We start from the raw sequence: 22,566 nt of genomic DNA on the forward strand, positions 1-22,566 counted from the left end.
TACGCAGTGCTGTACATTAATACAGACAGTGAGTATTTTGACACTGAACCAGATTAGTAAATCCCCCCCAAGCCCTGAATTTAGGTTCTACTTTGGTTTATTAGATTAGGAAACGGAAAATGTTAGAAAATGGAGGACCCAGTTAGACAATGTGCAATCCTAAATTCAATTGATTGTGTATGCTATTTTGTATCTCTATTGTAGTTTTCCGCAATATGATATTGGACCTTATCAACATGTTTTCTATTTTCTATCTATTGTTTCAATATCCTATCATTGTACTTGTGCATTGTTTTTCTGTTGTTATAAATAAAGTTTACAAAAAAAATATACAGACAGTGACACAGGAAGAGGAGAGGACCCTGCCCCAAAGAGCTTACAATCTAGGAGGTGGGGGAAGTACCATACAATAGGGGGGAGATATGAAGTCATGGGAAGTAGTGACAGTTTCAAAAGACAGAAGATTAGGTAGGCAAGTTTGAAAAAAAAAAAGGGTTTTGAGTGCTCTTTTAAATGAGATGAACACCTGTGCTCCATTTAGGAAAAAGAGAAGGAAAACAAAATGCTCATTGCTCAAGAAACCCCTAACAACTGACTGAACCCCCATAAAATAATGCTTGCACATTCATGGGATCATTACCACTTAGTAGAGCCAGCTACAGCACTCTAATGATGTTTTTAATTGAATCTTTAATTAAAAAATCTTTTAAGGTGTACCTAAAGTCAAAAATTTTACTTTACATAAATAGATAGATAACCCTTTTATGTAAAGTAAAAATGTTCCTTAAGTGCAACACCCTTTCTAAAAAAAAAAAAATGGCACAGCACCGCTCCCTAATTGTCTAGGTGATCGAGAATGAATGGGAGTGCAAAGCCTCCCCGGCATGCTTTACACTCCCATTGAATCTCAGGATACCTACGTAACGCATCCCGGGAGACTCTTGGGTGCTCCTTCTGTGCATGCCCGAAGATGCCTTTTAGTGAAAAAAAAAATGGCTCATTCATGCACAGTGAATTGGCCAGTTTTTTTTTCCATCCTACGTCACCCAATTTCATGCCTGGGTCGGGTAAGGTAGAAAGAAGCCGGGAGAAGTGGAGAAGATGGTGCGCCAGCTTGAGGACGGATCACGGGACCCAACAGAAGACACCTCCGGATGGATCGGACTGTCCTCTGGGATTGAAGATAAGTGTATTTTTTTTTTAGGCATTTTTCAGTTTAGTTTCTCTTAAAGAGTTTCTCGGGGGTAAAGAAGTTGGGAGAGGCTGTGCATAAATCTTTCCATGGCTACACACTGCCTCCCCAGCATATATAAGGTTAAGTAAGGGTAGGTGGGATTACAGCCTTCGTACCACGTGACTAAATTGTATAACACATTCACCACGTTACACAAGATGCTCCAAGTTATGTGATTTGCTCTTTCACCTGCTGAGCACGGTGTAGAAGGCGTACACTTAGGAGACAGTCAGGAAGCTACAGCGGGGTAAAAGTCTCCAAATTCCCCCTATAGGGGCGCTCCCAGACCAGGAGGGGGTGTCACCATGGAGATAAAATAGGCGGGAGCTGCCCTGTAGTCTGTCCGCGCCCAGCCTTGTGTAACTTTCTATAGGCGGCTCCAATAGCTGTCACTGCAGCACCGGAGCCGTGCACAGTTCGTATCACTCGGTTTCCATGGAGATGTTGGACACCGGGCTTGCGATCACCGGAGCCTCGTTCGTCTGTTTTCGCTGGGTGAATGGAAGTGTGAATAAACTGATTCCCACTCCCAGCTCTGCTCTGAGGAACCCCTGGAAATGGAGGAACATCTGGACCTCATTCGTACACAGCCTGCTCACCGGGATATGGGCACTGCTCGGGTGAGGAGAACACAGGGGTGTAGTGATTGTGATAGGGGCACTTACCATGTGACTTACCATGTGGAGCTCACCTACCTCACCCATGTGACCCCTGTCACCTCACACACAGGCAGGCTACAAGTGTCTGGGCTCATCACTCCATACATATTATTATTATTATTATTATTATAGTCATGTATATAAATCTGTTCTTTTCTGTATTTGTGCTCAGATTTTACCTGCACCCTGAGATGGCTGAAGACTTGATCTCCACACATTCCCGCTTTTCACATTGTCTCATAGCTGTGTCTATAGGTGAGTTCTAATTATTAATAATAAAACCTATTGCTGTGTCTATAGGTGAGTTCTGATTAATAATAATAAAGCCTATCCTGTGCCCCATGGCATTCATAGATCCGTCCTCCATCAACGTTCTGCTCCAAAGTTTTGTTGTTTCCATGGGTTACATGGCTGGTGTTATTTTCCCTGGACATAAAACAGACTGCCAACAAGCACATTTGTTTTACTATCAGGGAGGGTAAAATAAAGCCACCCACTTGTCCTTCTTTCTCCATAGAACAGAAAAACACTCATTCTTTCTATAGAAGCTGGAAATCATCTATATGGAGTAGTATTATTAAACAGGATTTATATAGCACCATCATATTACGTAGCGCTGTACATTAAATAGGGGTTGCAAATGACAGATACAAATAATGACACAGAGAGAGGGCAGGACCTTACAATCAAGGATTGCCTTTATGTCTCCAATACTCCAACATTGAGAGTTGTTTTGTTTTTGTCTGCTCAGTAAATCTAGTGTCTCCTGTTATATATATTCTTTGTACTATTAAAAATAAATAAATATATATATATATATATATATATATATATATATAGATAAAGCCAATATGGAAAGTATTATTATTATTAATAATAAACAGGATTTATATAGCACCCACATAGTACGAGAGTAGGATTCATTTACATTGGCCACAGCAAGTGTGCTGATCCAGAAACTCCAAAGTGCATGTAAATGCAAATCTGTTGCTTTTATTAAAAAAAAACTATTGAATTCAGAAAAATTCATGTTTAGCCACTTTCTGTTTTACAGTTGACAACTCTTTCCAATGTTTTCAGTAGCTCTTTTGTGTGGTCACTCTCTCATGTGAGAAGAAAGAAATGTCAACTGTTTGAGATACCAAGTGTTTTAGCAACCAAAATACAATGAGGTTGGGGTTTACATCTACTTCAAGGGCAGTGATTTTCTATGGAGACTTTAGGTGATCAGAAACTAAAACATACCAGTGTTATAAATATTTATTATTATTATGCACTATTTATATAGCACCAACATATTACATAGAGCTGTACAAAGTCCATAGTCATGTCACTAGCTGTCCCTAAAAGGGGCTCACAATCTAATGCAGTGGTCGCCAACCAGTGGCTCCGCGGCTCTGGCCGATACACCCCCGAGAGGGGTCAGGAGAAGGACGCAGCGGCCAGAGCCGCAGACCACGTCCCCCAAGCAAATCCCTGGCTCAGGGAGGTAGGCGGGCTGTATTCCAGGACACAACCCGCCCACTCTCCCATTGCAGGCTCAGATCTGCGATGGAAGAGTGAGTGGGGTTATGGCGCTATGATGTCACTATGGGGGAGGTTCCTCCCCTTTGATTGACAACTGGCTCCACACGCATGCGCGGTCAGGAGCTTGTATTTTAGGGGTCCGCGTGACCAAAAAGGTTGGCGACCGCCGATCTTATGTCCCTACCATAATCTTTGACTTTAGTAAATTCTAAGGTCAATTTTGAAGGAGGCTAATTTGCTTTATTTTTTTTGCATGTTTTTGAAATGTGGATGGAAACCCGAGTACCTGGAGGAAACCCACGCAAACATAGAGAGAACCTGCAAACTCCATGCAGATAGTGTCCTGGTGTTCAGAAGATTCTTTATTTCGATTTCTTAATGTTTCCTTTAATTTTTAGTCCACATTCACAAAAATGGTAGTGGCGAGATGTACAGGCAGACCGTAACACTGCAACAAATGTAGCATGAGGATTTAGATTTATTGGCTTCCAGATTATATCACCTAAACATTTTTCAGGTACATCAAAACAGAGCCCCCCAGTGAATGGGGATTGAGAGCTTTGTTGATTGTAGAGCAGTAGTTCTGGCTACGCAGGTATGTGTGTGGGGTCTCTGCAGAAAGGCCACTGCTTCCACACATGGACCAAGGTTTGTTTTCTGTAGCATGTTTGCAAGAAAAAGGCTTATCTAAACAGACTATGGTTGCTTTAAAAATAAAACAAAATGACTTTTTTATAATTCATTTATTAGTAGCGTAGGCAAATCAAACTGAAAGGCTTCCTTTTTTTACTTAGAGAAATATATTTGCAACTATGCCTATTAATTTTCAGGGTGTTTTGTTTGTTTTTTTTTTTTTTTTTTTTTTAAATAAAACTACTTATAAATGTTTTCATTCTTAGAGAGTATAGCAGGAGCTGTAATTCTGATTCTATATTTGGCAAAGTGCACAGAGGGGACAGAAACATGGCATTGGCAATGATCTGTGTCATGGCAGCCTCTTTGATACAGCAGTTTGTTGGAAGTATAGCTGCAGCTGTACTCTCCAGGAAAGCAAAAGAGTGTTGTACATGGCTTTATGAAAGAACATTATATTAACAGTCAGATGCACACATAAAAGGCCATCTGAAGGTAAAAAGATGCCTGTAGTTAGGCGTAATCACTTCTGAAACATTTTAATTAATTGTACACTGTTCCTATCATATTTGCTGGATAGCTTGGTCTACAAGTAAATGTGAGGGGTGGGAAATAATGAAGCTATTTACAAAACGATATCTCTCTGTTTAATAGCTGAATATACTTTTCATAATGCAATATTCGTGGGTTTTCACTTTTCTCATGGACTGCCTGTAATTCTGTGTAATGTACCCTCCATGTGATTCCCATTTTATCAAAGGGTCCTTTGTTGAAGTCAAAAGACTATTCTTATTTGTAAGCATAAAATGTATTTTCATTACAAGCTGCTGATACTTAACTCCTGGGACTCCACTGTACAAACAAGTAGTCTGAAGTATATCATAAATACTTTAGATGTTTGTTGGAGCAATTTGTGACCTTGAAACTTGGACTTTGGTGTGAGAAATCTGAATCACAGTTATATGGTGGAAGATTGCTGCCAATTTTTGGGGGACATGTGCCTTTGTTGTACAAGAGTAATAAACGCTTTTTAGATGTAATACTATTTGTAGGTAAATGAAGGCCAGGAAAGAAATGAACATGGGATGCTGTTATTTCAGAAGCCTAATAAAGGTGCAAAACAATTTCTTAAGTTAATTCAGTGCCATTTGAATAAACTAAGAGCTGAGGTGTAATTGTTATTTTTACAGGAGTCACAGTTGGTGTCATTACTAAAATACCATGATTACCATGCATAGCTGGGGTGATGATGGTAGTACTGTTACCAAAAGCAAAGGATTGCCATAATACCAAAATGATTTCATACACATAAGGACAGAGCTGCTCAAGGACTCTTTGTTTTTAGATATTCTGTGCACTTCTTGTCTGCAAGTTGTTCTTGTGCAGCATCTTACCCTGTTTCCCCGATTATAAGGCACTGTCTTATATTTTTTGAAATGCCAAAATATGCCCTAGGTCTTATTTTCAGGGGATGTCTTATTTTTCCATGAAGAAGACTACAGTACACATTTATTGTTGAAAGTCACTCATGATCACTCATGTTCCATTGATTGTCCCCTTCTGATCACTCTATGCCATTGACTGTCCCCTTCTGATCACTCTATGCCATTGATTGTCCCCTTCTGTTCACTTACCGGTAATTAAGTGTAGGGATCTCCGTTAGGGCAGGGATCAGCAGCTTGCTTCCTGGTGCAGAATGCTGGCTTGTTACTTTCAGTTTCACTCTGCACTGCAGCCAGGAGCAGACACTGCTGCAGCCAGCATCAAGGAGACACACACAGGATCAAATATCGGGGGATGTCTTATTCACGGGTGAGTGTCTTATTTTAATTATTTTTTCAAAAATCGGGGGTGGCCTATTTAATGGGGATGTCTTAAAATCGGGGAAACACGGTAGTGCACTCTGGACATGCAGTGAATATCTAATTATTATTATTATTATTATTATTAATAAACAGTAGCTATATAGCGCCAACATATTACGCAGCACTGTACATTAGGTAGGGGTTTTAAATGATAGACACACACAGACTGTGACACAGGAGAAGGAGAGGACCTTCCCCAGAAGGGCTTACAATTTAGGAGATGATGCTAACTTCTCTTCTAACAATCTAAGAGGTGGGGAAACGGCACCCATTAGCTTGTAAATGCCACATGCTGAAGTCCCAACTTCAAAGCAGGTATTCAGTTGGAAGCAAGTCTGGTTTCACATTTATACCCCCAGAACATATACATTTTTTATAATAATAAAGGGTATATATTACCTAGATCAGGGTTGTCAAACACAAATACACAGAGGGCTGAAATTAAAAACTTAGAAAAAGTCCGGGGGCCAAATTTGAAATTTATTTTAAAAAAGTTAGGAAGTTTATTTATTTATAACTAACAAAAACAAACCCCTCTCCACACACTTTAGGGTTGAAAAGACTAATTTCTATCTATCTATGCTGGCTGTGTGTTGTTCATCCTCTCACATCACAGGTTTGTCTGACACTAAATATTACACTATGCAGTCTCTAATGGATTGAAACAAACACAATGACCTTGAGGGACTGATTTGGCACCCCTGACCTAGATTATTTTTTTGTATCCCTTACCTGATGAGAAAGCAGTGCTAAATGTGGTGAAATGGGTAAGTATAAAGTGCACAGTGCTAGCGAATAGGTGCCTAATGGGGTCCCAGGGAAAATGCCCTCTTTTTTCCCATTAACCTTGCTATGACAGTGCATGAAATTGAACAAAATACAGAAAGCTTAGTAGGGAAAAAGTTGAATATAGCTAAAGTTCTGTTCTTTTTTGCTACTTTCCACTTACAAGTAACCTCTACATGTTTTTATTCCAGGGTATTTTATCCATGATTTTGTGGATATGCTGCAGAACCAGAAGCTGCTCCAATCCTGGGAGCTGCTGTTTCATCACACCGTTGTAAGTAAATTCTAGTATATGTCACTTAGAACTGAGGTGAGGAAAAAAGTAAGACCTGAGAAGTAAGAGATGTAATAGACAAAATCACATAATTGTTGGAGGCATGCATGCCATATTCTGAAACCAACCCATTCCATATGGAATGCAATTAATGGTACTGGAGCTCACAAAGCAGGACCCCTAGTCTCAAATTGTTGTCATGGGAATGAGGGAAGTGAACAGTGTATTTTCTTACATTCAGTGTACAGACAGCTGTCGCCAGGCAACAACCAATTGTAAGATCAATTTAAAGATATAATTTGGTGAAAGCTGCAGCAGCATTACCAGATGAGGAAATGTCCTTAAATAAGAGAGGCATAAACTGATACAGATAAAAAGCAAGTTCACAGTTTTACATACAGCAGGGCCACCTGCGTTCATTTCTTTATTTAGGTCTTTAGATGTTAAGGATGTACTTTGAGAAGCAAACACAGCGCCACACACTGCTTTCATGTACATTATCCCTGGGAGGACATCCAGAGAACTGTGGCTTATTTACACTTCTAGAAGCTGAGGGATCAGCTGTAGTATACATAAGGCCACGTGCCTTAGAAAGTATAGATAACTGCTTTTTCATAGGTACAATAGGTTCAGTGCTCAACCCAGAATGTTTTTCGAGCTGGGTGAGAACAAATTGTAGGTGGGTGGCAGCCCCTGTCTTGTGACCCATCTCATCACTAACCACCCAAAAACAATCCAGGTGGTTACTGAAAAGTCCTGGGTGGTGCGCCCAGCTAAAAGGAGCTGGGGAGAATACTGAGGTTGATCACAGCGTGGTCACTACTAATACTTTTGTTTGTAGTTTCTGATCACATTATGATTTTTAAATTAAAGCACCCTGTAGCTATTTGAGAAAATTAAATATTTATTTTGATTTCTGAAAATTAAAGTGTTTTTATCACAAACTCTATTGTATTTCATTATAATGAAAACCCATTAAAATGCTTTAAAATAAGACCTACCCTACACCTCTATTTAAAGTTCGAGCTTAGAGAGTCAAAAACTGATATGATTTCATGATTGTATTAATAGCAAAATAAATCACCAATATGAGAGAGTCATTCTGTAGAGAAGTGCTGATTTGACACGGAATTAAGCTAACCTACAAAATTCATAGGCAGCAGGTTTTTTCTGTCTTTTATGTAGCAAAAGGAACCTGTCAGGTTTTTTGTTTCATATTAGCCCAGTAACCTGCACGCTGTATGTTTTGTAAGTGTGGCACTCCCTCAGCTATTTATGAAACAATGTGTGACAGTTTTACACATCACAGACATCTAGGTAACTGATTGTTCTCTGCTTTCTGTTTGTCTCTGGCTCACTTTCAGACTTCACAGAGAAGTTGTTAGAAACCAGAACTGCTACATGACATTTTTAGTGTAATTTGTTTTTTAAATTTGTATCCTGATCTTCTACTCTTAAGTATTAGAGGTGTAATCAGAATTTTCTGGGAACTATACCAATATTCGCTGTCATTGCCACACACCTTTCTAAGGCATGTTGAGCCTGCATGAAATGAATAAGAGTATTGGCAGCTCTTTTACTTTCCAAGAAAGGTAAAGCCACTGATCAAAGAAAAGCAAACAGCATGCTGACAATTGGAATGTGTAGTCATTTTAAATATATTCTTAATGCTTAGGAATGACTATTTTATTTTTGCAGAATTTTGAGGGGAATGGTTGTGTTTTCAGTGAATACACTTTTTAAATGTTGCTTGAAGGTCATTATACGATTATTTGTTGGAATTTACTTATTTTTTCATAATCCCATGTAAAATACAGATTAGTAGCTTCTTCCTTTTCTCATTAAAAAGTCAGAGCATGTCGTTTGTAAAAAATGATTGATAATGCCGAGGGTATGCAACATAAACTGTGCAGTGAATTCCACTAAATCATTATGTCTTTGGGTTCAGTATAGATAGGCAAATATGTTTGCTAGCAGCAGATGGCGAGACCTGTACTTGTCCTTGGCCAAATAGTAGCTAAGTTGTCAGAAGGAGATCACTCTCCCAAATCTGGTAAAATGCAGTGAGCAGTTGATTAAAAAAAAAACAAAACTGATAATAACAATATTTGTTTTTTCCTATCGACTAGATAAACTGCTTTGCATGTTTTGTGTGTTTATCCGTACATTGTCTAGTAGCTCTAATTGGCCTAAGTGACCATGAGTCACTTAGGGTTTATACAAAAAATGATTCCCAGAAGATAAGCATTCACAAGATGATATTACAGTCCCTTATTCCATACATATGGCACAAGTATGCTCTTTCAAAGACACCTTTGCTGACTAAGGAGTTTCACTAGCAATGGTGAAATCATTGATAAGTCTGCTGACTAGTTCTATGCATGCATAGTTCTGTGCACAATCATTTGCTGTCCAGTGTACCATCTGTATGTTTGTGAACATGAACAATATTTATCCCATTAGATCCATCAGGCTAGACTAGTGGCACCAAAGAATCTTCATGGATCTTCATCTTTTGTCCAATTGAATGCTCTGTTATTCTATGAATAATTTTGTTTAACATTTACAGAGTCTGTACAGACCAATTTGAAAGAAAAAAAGATGGATACATATATGTAGTAAACAAACATGGGTGCTCCAATGTGCTTATGTACTTACAAATTAAATTAGAAATTTAGATTTGTTTTAACAATATTTAGCTGTCCTTTTTTTTTTTTTTTCCTCTGTATCCAGGCCTCAAAGTATATCTTGTCCTCCGTTTCTATTGTACCTGCTTTAGAACATTGGTAGAACCAGTGTCTGACATTTCCTCTATTATTCCATAGGCACAAAAATGCAAGTTACAAATATAATCCTTCAGTGGCCTGAACACATGCTGATCACCACCAGTGTGTCTATAGGATAGGGTACTTTTGGGGTCCTTTTTTTTTTTTTTTTTTTGTAGATTTACATTGATACAGCCTTGGTGTATATTCCACAGCAATTTTAAATGAACTTCATTTTGCATTTATCCTTCAAGTGAAAGTGTAACACTTAAATGTAAGACCTCTGTAGAACTCCCAATGACAATGTCTTAATTTGATTTTCTATCCAAATGGGCAAAACTTACCCAGTTTAGGCATGCTCAGCCTCTCCTTCCTGAATTAAAAAATGCCACTGCCAAAAAATTCTGGTGCCTGTGCAGTCCTGGGTGCTTTTAAAAATGCTTTGCATGCTTACTGCAGCCTCTTATGTTGTGACTTTTTACAAAGTTACAGTGTTGCAATCTCATCACTGGTTGGTAGAAACTGAGGGAGTACTCCCCTTTCCTGCAGCAGAATGATCACCTGATCTCAATTGAGAAGACAACTTCACTACTGCTCAAGGACGCCTTTTAAAGATAAAAGGTAAAGCTTTGCAGTTGCTAAAGCTAGGTACACATGTCCATCAGTAGTCGCCCGATAATCAGCTCAGGGCCGAGAATCTGGCGTGTGTACAGTGCCAGTCGTCCATCATCTGATCTATTGCAAGGGAAAGGCGGGAGTGCGCAGAGGGGTGCCGCTCTGTCCCTCTGCATATAGCAGAACGGTGCTGTATGTACGGCACTCGTTCATGCTTTGTGCAATACTAGTCGTTGGAAAGGATCGTGAAAAATCCTTTCCAACGAATATTATTGCACATTTGTATACAGCTTAAGTTTTAACCTTAGTCTAGTTACACACATCAGATGATTCTTGCCCGATAATTGCCTTGTCCAAGAATGTGACTGTCCTCGCAGATCAAAAGACGAGGAACGATCGTAATAAGCCTTAGTTTGGATTTATTTATGTAAGCACTTGCAGCCTAGCTAGGGTTAAGTCACGTGGCTGCCATATGCCTCACTGAGCTTTATTGAACATATGTAATGACCCAAAAGACGGTCATGTTTCATATCAATTTATTGCTTTCCAGTGAATAATACAGTTGTTTTGTGTGTCTAGTAAATATAAAGCCCTGTAACCACATGATTATATGAGAGATAAGATTAGCTTCTCCATGGACATAAATGAACTCTAATCTCATTGCAGTATTTTGTGCTTTGCTTTGTTCAGTCTTTTCTCCTGGAGGTGTAGTGCTCTGTGCATTAAAAGAAGTCAACGCGCGTCCCCATTATTTATGAGCAGTCTTATTTTTATCTACGCACATTTAGTAGAACAGAACCAATAAAATAAATTGATACCATCACAAGTTTGTATAAAGAAGACATTTTTTAGCTGCCAAATTGTTACCTGAACTCGGGCCACTGTCCCTTTGATTGTTTTTTTAATATAAGTGGTGCAGGGCTTGTCACAGCATTTGCTTGTTTATTTTTCAAGCAGCATTTAGGATGTGTACACAATGCACCTCCACGGTGGACCTTGTATAGTTCTGGGTGATGTGTAATCTAGGTTTGCATAATGTAGTTATACAGCAACCAATTATATTTTAGTTTACTGTACTCATATCAGTAAAAAGATTATATATGGTGGCTCTGGCTTAATGCTTTTAAATATAGTCATTCATTTTTTACATTATGGATGAGCAACCCTCAATCAGGGAGTAAAAATGTAGGAACTGTTAATACTACCAATAACTACTAGTTAATGCATTTCCTTTTTTTTGATTTTTAAGCTGTTACTATACATAGGGGAAATCTGCTGCAATCCTTCATAACCAAACCAGTTCTTTTAAACTGGTAAACCCTGCAATGAAATCGCTAAAAGGGTGGTTCAGGCAGCTCCTATTTCTACATAATATCATTTATTTTTAGTATTCTGGATCCATTAAAAGGCTCAAGTATACACTAACAGCGCTCTGCTGCATTCTTGAAGTATCAGCATATTTCCTGTCCTTTTGGTTTTCCTGTTACACAGTCATCCTATGGATTCTAGGGTTAACAAAAAGTGGCTGGAGGGGTAGAAATGTCTTTTATCATATCAATTATAAGACGTATAGACTGAAAATTATATAAATGTAATGTTAATCCTGTAAAATAAAGGCTTAATTTAAACTTTGCTTATGAAATAGCCCAACCTTACTATGTAAATATCCTTTATCATGTGTAGGATTCCTGGAGCTGTAACCTTCAAAGACCCACTCCACCCCTCCTGTTATCTCAAGGGAGATGTTATTAAAATGATTTGTAGATTATCCAGACAGCAGGTGTTTTACAGAGTACAAACAGCTCACCTAACCAATATGTGGAAACTTCACATGAAAGTCACTATTGGCTTACAGTATTTTCGTTTTACATGATTTGTCTAGGTACGGTTACAGCTTCTAGCTATTAATGATGTGTTTTACAACTTCCAGTATACTATAGTCTGGGTAGATGAGGGCAAGTATAATACAAATGAACAAGAACATTAATAGAAAAAATTTGGTGGCACTGCATAGGCATGCATATTTGTACATGTTCACATTTGTCAGCTCGGTGTCATAAGGTAACCTTGGAGGATGAAAAATAGAGAACAGGCAAAGAGGGGCTTCTATGGTATGGTTTAAGCTACGTACACACTTCCAATTATTATCGTTGGAAAACAAACGACGAATGATCCTGCACGATATCTACGAACGATCGTATAGCACCGATCCTGCACATAGAGTTAACGACACGATCGTTCGTAGATATTGTACACACAATAGATACGATCGTTTGAGCGACAGAGGAACTATGTGCACGACAGGAAAGTGAACGAACGTTCGTTCATTACGCATGCTCAGATCATGGACGATCAACGAACGATCGTACACACGAACGATGGTCAACGATCGTCGTCCAATCCGATCCGCCGGTCCGGTCGTTCGTTTCCAGCGACTTTCCTCGTTCGCCGGCGTCGTTGGTTACTTTTTTACGAACGATTTTTTGCCCAATCGATCGTTCGTCGTTCATTTTGAACGATAAAAATTGGAAGTGTGTACGCACCTTTAGTCATGGTATGCAATCATCCACTAGATACCTGAAGCTACGGCTCTTGTCCTTGGATAGAAAACAAATCTATAGCCAGTAAGTACCCTTTCATCTGATGTGTCTACTGGAAGCTTCCCAATATAGCACCAGATAGAAAAATCTTTTCTGATTTCCTGGGTACACTACATAACACCTAGTGCCTTTCCTTCCACCGCCTTTTTTGCTGATAGAACACAAGTTATTATAAAGTGATCTTCTACCGGAAGTCTCTAAAAGTCCCCTGAGTAAACTAAGCGGCGAAACGCTTCCGAATCTGAGACAACTGTAATATGTGCAATCACTCTAAGAAATTGTAACAACCACTGCTTTGGCTAGACCACTATCATTGTGTATGTTGATACAATTTTTATGTATCTTGTATCTTGGATGCTTTTTACTTTTGAGTAAAATTGACTAAACCCCATGCCATTAAAGCCCCTCTATGCCTGTGTCTCTATTTTTCATTCTATATTTGATTGAATAGGGTTGGCTTTAAAACTTAGATAACTTAGATATAGAGGAGTTTAGCCCAGTTTCTTTCTTCTTTAATAACCTTGGAGGATGTCTATTGCTCCATTTTATCCTGTGAGTACCCAAATTGCTGTTTTCAGGACTGGAAGTATACATGCAAATTTAGTACTAAGGCACAGATGATATCAAATCATGGGGAGGAGTTGACCTCTGCTTTCTTGAGAAGTTAATTTTGTAAATTGTCTCCTAAAAGTGTATGCTGGGGCAAAATTAAAAATGATGTAGTATGATACACAACATGCATATTATTATTGTTTTATTACTTAGGACAATGTAAGTACAGGGAATAACTTTCTGTGCCAGAAATCCTCTAATTTACCAATTTCTCAACTTTGGACTGACTGCACACAAGATTTATTTGAGCAGCCCTTCTCCGGTATCTTTTGCTAAACTTTTAAATACCATCTTATCTCCAGAATATAGGGACTAATTGTTTTGTAGTATGAGAACTGGAAAAAATAAATGACCTCATTAAGGGATCACAAAAACTGTTCACATGACAACTCTGAAAATCTGATGTGATCAACATATTTTTTAATATTTGAACAAGCACTAATTAGATCATTCAAACAGTGTCCAAAGATAAAGATGAGTCACATGAACATATAGAACTCACCCTTTGTTTTTATTTCCACAATCTAACCTTAAATGGAGATTTATTATATGCAAACAGTAAGAATATCCTTATGATTATGACCACTTGAAATCCATGTACTTGGAGTCTGGTGTTCCAGATTAGGAGCCAATAATAAGAACTTCCTAGAGAGTATGCAGGTGGAACCTGGGGTCCTGGTGTCCTCTTTGCTATCGATGTGCTTTGTGTCATCGCTCAAATAACAAAAAAGCTTTAGCTTCATGATGAAGGTCGTAGATGTTTGGGACACAGAAAACAAGAAATTTAACAATCATTCTTTTGACATTGGGAAGAAAATAATCTTTGCCAGACTGGTGACTTGAGACAAAAATTACAATAATTTAAATAATAAACGGTCATCAATAACTACCGTCTTAGTGCTATCCTCAAAAGTTTTTTTTAAACACATTGCTTGGCTATTGGCTCAATGCCAGTTACTCCTAGAAAGCAAGAGGACACGTTACGAAATATTACTGTGTATGAGCACATTATGTATTGCCATATTACAAGGTTGACCACATGTGGTTTAATTTTAGGGTGTGTTGACTGCCATGGGGTTATATGTACCACATATGCAGTATGCATTGATCCTACCTCATGTATAACTCAATAACAACTCACCAGTTTCTGTTTTTACCTTATTTATAATTGTTTGACATTTGATATCACTTTTTCCTTCTTCTTCACTAATAAAGCTCATTATTTGGGCCCATGTGTGCCATGTATGTTTCCATTATGGTAACATGCAGTGCAGTGCCAGTTACAAGCAACTCATCTGTGTAGTAGTATATGGAATGCATTGTAATTTGTTGTGTTAAAAAATATAGAATGTGCCAAAAAAAAAAAAAAGGACTAGAACCCTTTATTTTTCATCAGATTGGCTGAATGGAACTGCAAAATAAATCTGATAGATTTACTCACTTATCTGTATTTGTGGAAAATGTTTACATAAAGTTTTCCAGGATCTAACCAAAGCAACTTGGCTACTAGGAAAATAAAATATCAACTTTCTGTTAAGTGTTTGGTATGTGGGCATTTAATGTTTCCACTGGATTTTGACAATATACCACGAGAATCTAAGTCTGTAAAGCAAGGTGTTTTTGATAATTTATATTGTCAATAACCCATTTGGATATGTTTTTTTTTTCTTTCACAACCCCTCAATCAATAAATAGAGAATGTTGTGTTTTTTTTTTTAGTTGTCACCCTGCCATAATACAGAAAGTACCTATATACAAGACATATGAGCACTGGAGGTCTTCATATAAATTAAATACTTTTATTAAAAAAGAAAATATAGGAATAAAATCTAATTCTGATATTTTGTTTTTCTGACGCAGTTACAAACTGTTTACCAAGATCACAAAGTTGTATGAAACATATTTGTTCAAAAGAGCTATGTATATATTTCAGGATTATTAATAATAGAAGGTGGCTATGTAGCATTGTATCCTTCTACATGATGTTAGAAAAAAATATTGACATAAATGTAGAACTGGAAGGAGTAGGGAAATGAGACACAAATAGTTGTTTGATCCAGGGATCATAAAACCGGAAGAAATTTTGTATTCCATGATTCATTATAACTTTGCTTTAACCAGTTTGAAACTGATATTTGAAAATTTCCATAGTCTGACTATCATTATTCTACTGGCTAGTAACATACATGTGTATCATTGTTTTGGTATATTTACATCCATTGATGGGTCGGTAGGTTTATGCAGCGGGTCTCTTGAGTGAATTGTATTAGGATGTTTTGGGTTAGTCTGGTAATGAAGTCATGGGTCCTGATCCACAATCTTCATACATCTGAGCAGGTCCATCATGTGTGGAGCAGAGCGCCTTTCTATCCTGGCACCTCAAATAAAGGACAATATTCATGAGTGTACTATTAGTCTTCACCAGAAAGCTGCTCACTTGACTACAATAACAGATTGATTCTGAACAGTGGGATAACACGGAATACGAAGACTCTTCTTGGTACATTATAGGCCTTCTCTGGCTAACTTGCTCCCTCCCTTAAGCAGTTAAGCTGCACCTTAGCCCAGGAATAACTATTGTCATGGTGAGAAAAATATCTGGTATTTTATGCACATGGTATGTATCAAGTAAATTTTTGCGGATAACAAATGAGTTAGTACATAAGCCTTAAAAAGTGTTATATTTATTCTTCTTAATTAGTGTACCTGTAGGTCTTATCTTTATTGGGGAATCAGGCTTTGCCCAAATATAACCTTCATCTATCCCTAGTTGCCCCTTCCCCTCAGGATCTTGTTTAAAAGGCAAAACAAACAATAAATCTTTGCTGTATCAAGCTAAAATACATTCTGTCTAAACACACGTGAGGGAAGAAAGAGCCTCTATGACGATAATAGCAGCCTGTTTGCCAAGATGTTATCAGAGCCTCTGTTCTCTTTGAGTGGTGCTATCTTTGACCCATGTATATGTTAGGCTAATTGAACAGAACAAATCTTGGGCTGTAGCCAGGCTGTGCTTCATAACCTGCTGATTCCAGGGATTAGCTGTGGGAACTTTCAGCACGGTGGCTAAGTGGGTAGCACTCTGGCCTTTGCAGCACTGGCTCCCAAGTTTGAATCTCAGCCAGGATACTATCTGCATAGAGTTTGCAGGTTCTCCCTGCGTTCATGTGGGTTTCCCCTCACATTCCAAAAACATGCAGTTAGGTAAATTGGTCTTAGACTGTGATAATTACATATGATTATTGTAGGGATATTAGATTGTGAGCTCCTTTGAGGGACAGCTAGTGACATAACTGTGGACTTTGTAAAGGACTGCGTAATATGTCAGCACTATAAAAATACTGTGTAATAATAACGTTTAGAAGTTTGTTACAAATGCCAGGGGATGGTTTGCCAAGTATTAAATGCAGTTCACTCTTAATTTTTTTATTAACAGTAATCTTATACTCAATTGAATTGTTTTTTTGCTCTTTCTAGGTTATCACTTGTTTTGGAATATCCTTACTTCTTCACCGCTACATCGGTTTTGCTGTGGTGGCCTTGTTGGTGGAAATTAACTCAATCTTCTTGCATCTGAGACAGATCCTTCTCATGGCCAACCAGCTGAAAACCACTTTCTATCGGCTCAACAGCTTAGTGAACCTGGGCACATATGTCATCTTCAGGATTAGCACTCTGGCCTGGATGACGAGGTGGTTGGTGCTGAACCGAGAGAACATTCCACTTCTCACCTATACTATTGGAAGTGTTGGAATGGCCATCATGACTGTGATGAACATAGTACTTTTCTACCGACTGCTTCGCAGTGATTTCCTCAAGTCAACCCGTGACTTGCCGAGTGAGAAGGATAAATGATTTGTCAAACTGTGCCTAATTTATAAGACTCAGGGAGACATTTGGGCCAATTCATTCTCATTCAAGTTAACATAATGCAACAGAGCCATTTTTTTTTTCTTTTTTTAGGAACTGGGAACCATATCCTCCAGTTTTCATTCAGCTCTACTACACTCCTTTTCTGACAGAATGGTCATGAGATATTTTTCAAGGAATACGATCTCTAGACAAACATTCATCATGTTAGCTCTTTCAGTGGTCAGAAACAAAATTGCCCAGCAATATCTTTAGCACTTATGCTAATGAAGTAACTACAATGATTTGTCTTCCACATTTGTTCAAAGGCTTATAAAAATTTAATTTATGAATGGGAAGTCAAATCCTTTTAGCATACATATTTAAACGCTTTTAATAGTATTTATACTCTGCTGTGGAAATAACTACAGCCATCTTTCAGGATGTGCTTGAATTTTATTCTTTAGCATTTGTAAACAGAGGTGGTAGGCCTCTTGGTCTGTAGTGCAGGCAGCAATTTTCTTGGATGAATCTGCTAACAGAGAGTATCTCAATGAATGGCCAAGGTTATTATAAAATCAATAAATATAAATGGCTGCTTCTCTCATAAACTAGTGATTAGAAAGCGAGGTTTAAAAGGAGTTTCTCGCTATTGAATAGAACAGACTCCTGCAGATCCTTTTTGTGTAGTACAAATTGTCCCACCTCGGGTTACCACCTAGCCTGTGTTTCAGCAGCTTTGACAGTAAAAGCACTGCTGAAAAAAAAATACGGCACGATAGGTGTGGCAATTTGCTGATTCCTGAGGCCCCTATATATACCCATCACAGTTTGTCTGACGTCTCTGCATCTTGTCATTTCTTCTCCCCTTCCGTGCTCCTTCAAATTTCCCTACATGGCTTAATTTTCTCTGCAGCAATTTTATGGACTTCTGGGAAATGAGTTGGTTCAGGTATTTTGTGTGACTAGAGACTAGACTTATGCTGCTCATAGTCTACCACAGTGCAGCTTTTGATTAGGAAGAGGTATGTTACTCCAAGAGGTTACTCGTTGAAAATGACCTAATGGCAACAGACAGAGTACTAGTACAACATGGACGCCAGTAGGAGAAAACACAGATACCCACTGAACCTTTCTCTGTTAGCTATCAGCCAGAAAATAGGTAGCGCAAAAGCAGAAGTAATTGCCATGCATGCTTCAGCATAGTGGACAGGCAATATCTGCCTTGCTTGTATGTCGGTACTTCCTAGTCAGTCTTTCCTGGGTATCAGTAGGACACATACTGTCAGTATTACTTATTGGTAAAATGCTGCTTGTCGGTGCAATGTGTTTTGTCAGTCCTGGCTGTCAATGGAATGCATATTTTGAGCCCTTGGGTTTCAGTGTGTTTTGTCTTTCTTTTGTTGACAGTGGAACGCATATTGTCACAGTCCTGGGTTTCAGTGAAACAAGTTTTGTCAGTCTTTGGGTTTTGGTGAATACGTACTGCTGTTTATTTACTCAATATGGCAACCCCGGTTTTTAAGCACATAAAAGTTATGAATATTCATCATTCTATAATATATTACAGGACCTGAAGTCAGCTTTACCCAACTATATGGCCTTCTTATTGTGAGCCAGGTCACACCTCTTTAGACCACATTTACACAATGTAAGATTCATTGTGGATGATATTTTTTATTTTCTTGGAAACATAGTGGTATTGGTAACTCCAGTCTCACCTCCCTCGCTAGTTTAGTTAGCAGTACAAAACTGGTTTTGCAGACCTTCATATATATTTCTATCATGTGAGAGCTACTATATGACAATAAATAGTCATAAAAAGCATGGCTATTGCTTATAGGAGTGAGGCCCTATCATTTTACCCATCTTTACATTTAGGTTTACCATATATCAGGTTCTACCTCTGTTATGGTGCTATGAATTTTTGCTTCCTCCTGTTAACAGGCTAGATTATTGCTTCTACATGCCAAAGGTACATTATCATTCTCACAAGACTACCTCACAACTACTTTACATGGGTCTCTTCGTAAATCTGATGCTTTATATTCCTCTGAAACCTTTGTTCCAGTGGAAAAGACAGTTTGTAGTTGTGGTTTCTAGCAATTCTTAGCATGTGATTAGGTTTGCTATTTTACACAAATTCTACCCTGAATGACTGTCTGGTACAGTTGCTGTTTTAAAGAGAAAATGCAGCCAAGATCCAAAACAAAAAATCCTTTATAAATGCCTTAAAATGTATAATAATTGTGACTAAACCCAATGACACATATCGCACATCATGGCATTTTTATACAATAAACTTTTAGCCGCAAAGAACTCAATTAACAGGCGGGTTTGGGCTGTTCTGTATATTTGATTTGAGCAGCTCTAAAGCCTGACATATAATGGTCTCTCCCGTCCCCCAAAAAAGCAATAACTTAGATCTTCCCACCTTAGTTCTGTCTCTGATCTGCCTACCTTGAAATTTTTCACACTTCGTTGCGGTTTTCTCCACCTTGTGCCATGGCTGTCAGGGTGAGGATACTTGTCATCAGTGGGGCTAGGTGGCTAAAATAAGTTTACAATAGAAAAACATAAGTTTTAAAACTTAACAAATACAATGATTCTAAAGTTCTTGCTGTTGTAATGCCAATTATACATTGAAAACAGTACAATTTTCACCTTAATATTTAAATAAAAAACCAAAAACTGCCATTCCGCTTCACCTTATACTTGGTATATACAACATTGAATTGTATCAAAGCAACTTCAGCCTACTATTCTGTATTAGGACATTTTGGTTTCAATAAGTTTGGTGTCCATGATTAGCACTTTATTTTAGCCAGCATTATGATTTACAGTTTCCCTTCAATACAGGGAATAAACATGCAAGCAAATACAGGACTATCAAGATGAAAACTGTCAGTCATATACTGAAAGTGAAATGAATTCACTTGCCACTACAGAAAATCAGGGACATTTTTCTTTAGTGTATTTATATGACTAAATGGCAAAACATATATGCATAATGCTTTTTCTACAAGAACAAACAAGTTCCAGTTAGCCTTGTGGCTTTTTAGCTAAAGAGCTGCATACTTAAATATTCAATACATGAACAAATACATCATCCGCTAAAAAAAGATCTTGCTGCTTGAGATTTCATAACTCCAGATAGGTAAGAAACGGGGACTAGTATCCATCTTATGAGAAAGTCATCAGTATTATTATTAAACAGGATTTATATAGCGCCAACATATTATGCAGCGCTGAACATTAAATAGGGAATGCAAATGACAGACAGATACAGACAGTGACTCAGGAGGAGGAGAGGACCCTGTCCCAAAGAGCTTGCAATTTAGGCTTAAGAGTATGTCATCATACGAAATGGCTTGAGGTAGGGTCATACAGATCTTTAATGTGTGCCTCAATGTTTCATTTTCAGCACACACCAACATTTATTAGTTTTTTCAATGCCAGTGGAATGTATCAGTAATAGTTCCTGCTACCTCTAAAAAGTCTGCACAACAACAAGCTGCCCACTGCTAACAAATGGAGGGACTGGGTACAGTTGTTGGAAATGAGAGGAAAACTACCGGGACTAAAGCAGGGATTTTTCAATGAAACCTAAAATCCATTTTACCATTAACCAGTGCATACTTAAATGCTAATGTTTTGGGGAGTTGAAAAAAAGTAAAATGTTTTCAAAGGTATAACTTTTAGGGTTTTGTGAAGTGGTTGACTAAACTGCAGTCCCTACAACAACCAGTCTGCCTCATGTGTTCGAACTGGACCTAATAGCAAGTAAGGGAGAAGCTGATTGGGTGGAATTAGGGAAATACTGGAAGCACCATGGCCATATTGTTCATGAGGTCTCACATTAAGAGCCTTTTTTACTCTTGATCAATATAACCAAAAATTCAGAATGTTATAAGCACTATGGGAAAACCATCAGGGCCAGCTATAGATTCCTGTAAACCGAACACATCATACCTTCTGTAATAATTCTAGAGTTCTTAACCGCAAAAGACAAAGTTTCACCACTTTAATTATCCATATACATTAATTTGCTTTGCTGATTGCACTAAAAATTGTAATATATCTAACAGCCGTCTCAGGCTTCAATTGAGATGGTTTCAGTGACAAGTTTATATTTTTACCCTTGCTTTGTTCTCATACTGTGGAGAGACTGTCACTGCCAGTCATGGTCACTCTCCCTGTGACACAAAGCCATTTTTAATTGCAGGCAGCTATATTGATCTTTGTTAAAAAGAAACCTAAAACTCACATGTGAGATTGTGAGCAGTGTTCTAAATATGGATCCAATAAATATTAATTGTACTGTAATTGTAATAGGTAATTTTTTTTTATTTTGCACACATTTTATTATGTGACTGAATTGCCTTATTTCTTTTTTTTATTGTATTTTTGTGTGATTGTATATTAGTCATATATATTGTAAAATTGAGAATTTAATAGAATATAATACTTAAACCAAAGTTGTCTGTTTTGTTGTGATTGGTTGTTCTAGTTATAAAACTATACAACATAATATAATTGCCAAAAAAATGTTCCTGCTAGACATTAGGGGGCGGCCATTGCCAGTCTCCCTCTAAAGTTGTCGCTTCTCTATCTGGTATATTGACAAACCAGGTTTAGCAAGGTTTGTGTATGCATATTTGTCAGAAAATTCCTATTTGTATGCTTATTCCAGGTAAGGTACGCAATTATTGAAGCAAGAATGTTGACATGACCAAGTTAGCACTTCCAAATAAAGTGTAGTAATGGCAGCCCTTCATTTCAGGAAAGGATTCCATTAACCCCCCTTAGCAGTAATCCTGAGTGTGGCTCGGGGTGAATTATCCATACCAAAAGTGGTGGATCTTCCAGGGAGTTTAAACCGCTTACCTGGTAAGTGGTCCCCATGGCTTCCTCCAGCGGTGCCTGGCATCTTCTTCCCCTGGCTATGCTGGCCGGGCATCTGTGTAACCTGGCGATGCCCGGTGTGTGTGATTTTTGGGGACGCAAAGTAGTTTTAAATGTACTGCTTTTGTATTTAAAAATACTTCACGTCATTGATAAACTTGAAAACTTTGTGTAGTGGAGGGAGAATGATTTTTTGTCAACCATTGGCTCGTTAATGATGTTTGCTGCACCTTTTTTCATGT

The 22,566-nt window shown here is 38.1% G+C and overlaps 1 protein-coding gene across 1 annotated transcript; it reads left to right on the plus strand.

Moving 5' to 3' along the window:
• Window positions 1–1,185: 1,185 nt before the first annotated feature.
• Window positions 1,186–21,897, plus strand: TLCD2 (TLC domain containing 2). Its single transcript, XM_072429508.1, has 4 exons — window positions 1,186–1,854; window positions 2,066–2,148; window positions 6,896–6,978; window positions 17,048–21,897. The coding sequence occupies exons 1-4, from the start codon at window positions 1,670–1,672 to the stop codon at window positions 17,423–17,425; spliced, it is 729 nt and encodes a 242-aa protein (XP_072285609.1). The 5' UTR covers window positions 1,186–1,669; the 3' UTR covers window positions 17,426–21,897.
• The last annotated feature ends 669 nt before the right edge of the window (window positions 21,898–22,566 follow it).

This window comes from Pyxicephalus adspersus, chromosome 1 (genome assembly GCF_032062135.1).
Source record: "Pyxicephalus adspersus chromosome 1, UCB_Pads_2.0, whole genome shotgun sequence".
NCBI classification, from domain to species: domain Eukaryota; kingdom Metazoa; phylum Chordata; class Amphibia; order Anura; family Pyxicephalidae; genus Pyxicephalus; species Pyxicephalus adspersus.